This window comes from Pogona vitticeps, chromosome 1, assembly GCF_051106095.1.
Source record: "Pogona vitticeps strain Pit_001003342236 chromosome 1, PviZW2.1, whole genome shotgun sequence".
Classification (NCBI taxonomy): Eukaryota; Metazoa; Chordata; class Lepidosauria; order Squamata; family Agamidae; genus Pogona; species Pogona vitticeps.
The window spans coordinates 248,135,822-248,141,821 of NC_135783.1; the positions used below are offsets into that span (position 1 = coordinate 248,135,822).

General features: G+C 41.9%; 1 protein-coding gene across 9 annotated transcripts in view; it reads right to left on the bottom strand.

Annotated features, from left to right (window-relative positions):
* SYT7 (synaptotagmin 7) overlaps nt 1–6,000 on the bottom strand; it is a 295,759-nt gene that overhangs the window by 62,601 nt on the left and 227,158 nt on the right. For all 9 annotated transcript variants that reach the window (XM_072985521.2, XM_072985520.2, XM_072985523.2 and 6 more), the window contains one exon: nt 5,647–5,782. In XM_072985521.2, the coding sequence (XP_072841622.2) occupies nt 5,647–5,782 (136 nt within the window). The remainder of the gene's footprint in view (nt 1–5,646; nt 5,783–6,000) is intronic.

Consider the following 6,000-nt stretch of genomic DNA (forward strand, 5'->3'; position numbering starts at 1 on the left):
TTGAACTGGGAGTTACCACTTTCAAGCAAAAAATATTCATAATGACATCCATCTTCTAGCAGGACATGAACAGCATGAAGAGAACTATGTTTTCATGCATCACAAATATTGGATAGCATTAAAGTTTAATTTTATGATGTCAGCACTACTGGATTATGTTAATACCAGAGTTCTATGACTGAAAACCGCTTTGTGCATCCACAAAGATTAGAAATGAACTTTTGAGTTGCATCTTAATTATGTCCCAGAAAGGAAATGCTGAGGATTGAATTTGGAGTTGCCTGCATACAATGCTCTGTCATTGAATTATAACCTTTCTCTGGTTACAAAATTACAGCCTCCTCAAGAAATTAGCCCATTTAGTCCAGAACTGGATGGTCTTTAAATAGGAATGACTGAGAAACCCTGTCTTTGTGAGCTCTGGTACAAATGGACCAGATTTTCACTGCATGGACTAATGTCAGTGTCAATCAGAACTTAGCTGTCCCCTGGTTTCTGCACTTTCTGAATCAATCTGTTTCAGTGCTGGTTTGAAATATGTATTGAAATACTGCATGTTTAAAAAGATGTATTTTAAAATAAAATAGTTTATGCATTAAATTACAACTGGGCCAAAACCCAGTTCCCTGGTTCACTGGCTATCTGTGTCTCCTGAAATTGTACAAATGCATTTTTAGCAGCATTGGAGGTGGGGAGATAAATCTCTAAATATGAAATAACCAGTTATTTCTGTTCCTTAAAAATGATCCAGCCTGACTGCTGTAAGTGGCAATCTGGCCAGTTTTAGCTATCTGGTGCTTTCAAGGCCAGAATGCTTCTAGATATACTACTCTGCACTGTGGGTCATTATCTGCAGAAGCATCCTTCCATGGGAAAAGGGGGCACCCATATTCTGAGCGGCATAAAAAGGTAAAGGTAAAGGTTCCCCTTGACAATTTTTGTCCAGACGTGTTCGACTCTAGGGGGCGGTGCTCATCCCCGTTTCCAAGCCATGGAGCCAGTGACTTAGACACGGAACGCTGTTACCTTCCCACCGAGGTGGTCCCTATTTTTCTACTTGCATTTGCGTGCTTTCGAACCGCTAGGTTGGTGGGATACTATCCCCATAAATTCTACCAGAAGCAGTGGCAAGGCATATTTAAAATAAAAAAGAAGCAGAAAAAGAACCTGTGCTTCTTTGTATTTGACAAGTGAGATCCACCCATGAAGGAGTTTACATTTTAATCCCTCCCCCAAGTTGGACTCAACCCGTGGGCTGACATTTTTGCTTACCTTATGATATCCTGGCTATACAGTACATTAAACTCAGGATTTTTGTGAATTCATGAAAGGAATCCTTTCGTCTGCAAGACTTGAGCTGGGGTATTAATGGTGGGACCATTTGAAGGATGTTAGTTCACAGGGCTATCATGAGCTGGAAGTGACTTGACAGCATGTAGCCATCACAACAGTTTCAAATGGACTTAGGCGTGTGAAAGTAACAGAGATCAGGGAACAGAATGATTTGCCCATCCTTATAGACAATGGATCCTTGCACAGCAATCAGCCCAAGTGTATTATCTCATCTAGTTTGGAATGATCTCTAAAGTTGTGAGTTTTTCCACAGTAGTGTGCCACAAATCTTACTGTGGTGGCAAAAGAAAAAAAAAAAGAAAGGGAAAATTAACTTTTTTTGTCAATGTGGAGCAGCTGGTGGGCAATCCTCTGCCATACCATGAAGATACTACCAGTGCTCCTCCATCTGTTCTTTCAGTGTGCTTGCAGCACACTTTGGGCTGATGTATCTATTGGAAAGTTTCTGTGTGAATCTTGGTGTACACAAGAGACAGGCTTATTAGTGGTGGTCCCACATTTGAAGTCCCTTTTAAGAGATTTATATCTGGCCCTTTCAACATCTAGGGAGGCTTTGGAAACTTTCTTCTGCGTTGCTGTTTTTGCTTGATACAGATCCAAGCAGCTGTGCGAAGTAATATGCACATTTATTCTAATGTAGTCTGATTTGGACTGCTGGGATCACTGTTCCATTTTCCCTTGTCTGTTTGTACATCAGTTTGAAAGGATTTTTTGAAAATATTTGTAATAAATAAATAAACTTTACCACAAGTGACAGTTCTTGCGCTACATGCATCTTGAAGATGTACGCAGGGAGAAGCCATAGCAGAACGGACATTTGCAGTCAGGAATAGCCAGGTCCTTCTTTCTGCTCCTCCCCCTCATATCAAATGCAACTTGCGTTTTGTGCTGCTCCCTCCCAGTTCTACCACAAGAGGGAAGCATATGATACTATATTGCCCATGTCTGATATCAGTGATCAGCCTGATTTAAAACTGTTTGAGATCTCAAGGGAATAATATTTATAGCAATATAATGCACTCACAGAACAGTCCTGAGTGAGGAGGGAACAAAAAGAAGATGCAAACACCCAAAGATAGCAACAGCTTGGGACTTTACACAGCCGGTGTGACTTTGTACCAGAGATCCTGTGCTATCAAGAACTCTTGTGGAGTTGCCTCATTCTCAACAGTTTATTCATACATGGATCTTGATTGCTAAACACCTGCTAATTTGCAGTGAACTCTACTGAAAAGCACCACACAGGAGGGGATGTTAATGTGCCATCCCCATTGTTTGCTCTGTGGAGGATCATTCACAGAGGGAAGTTATCCTCTGATTAAGTGATGAACACGCATACACATATCATGCCTATGTTAGAAATGGGAAGTTCTAGCAAATGGCCACATATCTCGGTTCAGCCCTTTTGGCTAATGAATAGTAGGCTGAGTTGTTCTGCCAATGTGTTTTTCTGAGCACACACAGTTGCCAACCCCCATGGGAATGGCATGCCAGTCAACCCATAAATGGTTCAGCTCTTACTTATGCCACAGTTTCATAATGAACTTGCATGGGAATTCCATAATGGGAATCTTGCCTTAGTGAAGACAATATGGATCAGTCATTGATTTTTTTTTCCTGATTGGAATATAAATGGGGGAAACTTGTAAGAAAATAAGAGCCGTGCTAGAGCAGAACAAAGGTTCATATCATCCAATTTTCCTTTTCCCACCATGGCCAATCAGATGCCTCTAGGAAACCCAAAAGCAAAACATGCAAGCAGGAGACTTCTCTCACTGCTTCTTACCAAATGGGGCACAGTGACACTCTGCCTCTGATCCTGGTTCTGTACGGGGCCTGGGTTTATGTGAAAGATGTGGAGGTGGATTGGATGTGGCCCAATAAACTGAATTTGAATGCTGTCAAGAATGGAGGTCCTCTAGACAAAGAGTTCCCATGTCAGAGAAATAGGTCCATTTCTCTTCTGGGTGGTGCTGCATTCCCTCTGAAGGAATACATACATAGCTGAAAAGGAAGAATGTCTTTCTTTGTCACCTGAGACTCAGGTGACGATACAAGTTGGGAGTACCTGTGTACCAGCTTCAGCTGTTACAGCAGCTATAGCCACTTCTAAAGTAAGATAGCTTGGCTACAGTGGTCCATGCTGGCTGTTCGACTTGTCATTTTAAAAAGCAACTTTTCCAAGTTCTGGCCCAATCCTTCCCATCACAGCCAAATGGAGATTAGAATCAAAGTTATCTTTCTCTTTCTTTTATGAATGACTATGAATCTGCTACTCACTCCAGCTTAAAAGCCTGCCCACGGAAGAACTAAAACACAGCTGCTATGATGACGAACAATATGTAAAATTATATCTTCCCAAGACCTGCCACAGTGCCCAAGTTCAGAGGGTTTCACTTCCTCCAAAATCAAAACAGTCCTGAAAATGAATCTAGATCAATCCTACCCATTCTGTAGTGTTGCACTGTGGATCTGTCTCTGATCACTGAGGTCAAAAATGGAGAAGTATAGTGAAGTCAGAGCATGGCAATTGTACCTATCACTTGGCAACCTGAATGTGTAAATATGTGATTATGGACCAGTGCATCATGGATCATTACCTTTTATGTTAGGCAAACATCTATAAATGAAAAAATAGGCAGAAAGATAACAGACTTCCTTTATTTTTTATTGCTTAAAACCAATGCCTCAATACACCTTAATATGTTTGAGATATAGTAGCTTATTTACAGGATGGTTCAATATGGATCTGATCTGCAGCTAGCAATGATTAAAACAATTTTGCATTCAGATTGCTACTCCACTCCACTGTTTTTATCCCATGTGGAAGTATAGATTCTTAGGCATTGTATAGCCCTGTACGTTTCCTTCTCTACATCTTGATTCTCAGCAAGTTGAATAAGACACAGAGAGCATTGCTCAATGCAATCCTGACATCCTTTCTCTCTGAGCTCTGAGATGTCAGGATCGGGGGGGTTCTGTCAGTTTCTGTTCATGCAAAGCAGAAGCACCCAAGGCCTAGGAAACTCAAGGGTCAGGTTCATAGCCCTGGATCAAAATGGAACAACTCATGCTGATACGATTCTGTCGAAAGGCTGGGAGATCTGACTCATGGATATGTCTGTTTTTCATTCATGTTCCTCTATGTGAGGCTAGTAGCAGCTTCATAAGAGGTTATTTTTTGGGAGAAACTGATGTGCAGGGAAAGAACACCCTCCCCCTTTCAGTGCTGCCCTACCCCGCTTAGATTAGGACTTCCCGCATCACAAGTTGTTTGGGTTCAAAAAGCATAGGTTTGTTTACATGGCTTGAAAGGAGCAAGCTGGGTTGGGCGAAACAGGGTTGGTGAGAGTTCCACTATGCCATTTGAAGTGATCCTTGCAGCCAAATGGCTTACAGATCTCAAGCGACCCTATTTGGTCTGCAGTAGCCTTCTGTCAATTTGCCAGCATCATGAAGTGACTTAATAAGACTGCCACTTCAGGATATTGGAAAATTAATCACTTCCTTGGCTCTCTGGATGGGCTGAGGAAGTGCAAAAATGTTTTAAGTGTGTATTAGGGCAGCCAACAGAAGTTGCACCATATTGGGCAGACTCTCAGCGAGACCTTTTTTTTTTTTGAAGCGCAAACAAATTTATTTCTCTTTTATTATTTTATAATGGTGCAGTGCATATTTGCTGCCCTAATATTTTTTTTTAAAAAAAATGGAAATGGACCAAGCCAGAGGGACTCTGTCCACCCCCCCCTCCCAAAAAAAGCAGTATGCTGTATGACTGCTGTCAAAAACAGTGAACCAACCCATATCCACATTAGGCTAAATGCTCATAAATTCCAGAGCAGAGATCAGGAAAGTTGCTTTTGTGAACTACAGCTCCCACAAACCCCTAGCCACTAAGGCCATTATCCATACTGGTTGGGGTTTCTGGGAGTTTTAGTTTAAAAGATCTCCCAAGATCTGTTGCAGATTAGTCTGGGTAAGGCAGGATGAGAACTAAGACTGGATTCAAGACCTGGCTTCTTTTGGTATTGTAGGACTGTAGCTTGAATTCATTTAGAACAGCAGCAGGCGATATGTGGCCCTCTTGATAGTGTTCCACTGCAGTTCCTATCAGCACTCGTCAGGATTGCCAGTGGTAAAGGTTGATGTGAGCTGCATTCTAACAATATCTGTATAGTCTGCATCCATCTATGAGTTCAAATCAGAGATCTTTGCTTCTTTAACCAAATTAGACATTTAACTGGGGAGATGGGGTGGCGGGAGACAAGCCAAGGGGTTATGCATAGCACTCACCATCAGCATCTCACTGGTCAGGGAGTTTACAAGATCTGAGACAGATGAGCGAGGTTCTGTTTTGTGGTCAGCCTCCTCGTGTTGTGTCTGCCCTGGCACAGCTGCTGTATTCACCGCTTTGCCACCGGATGGTAACCTGGGGGTAGGAGGGAGAGTAGAAAAATATGTGCATATGCTTCTGATGTAACAAATATAAGCTGAAATCTTGTTGCACAGCATAGTAAGTTGCACTAGAGTAGGCCCATTTGAATCAGTAGAATATATGGTGGAACTGACTCACCAAATCTCCACTGATTCAGTGAGCCTGCTCTAATGCAACTTACTATGCTAAACAAAAGGATTTCAGCCACACAG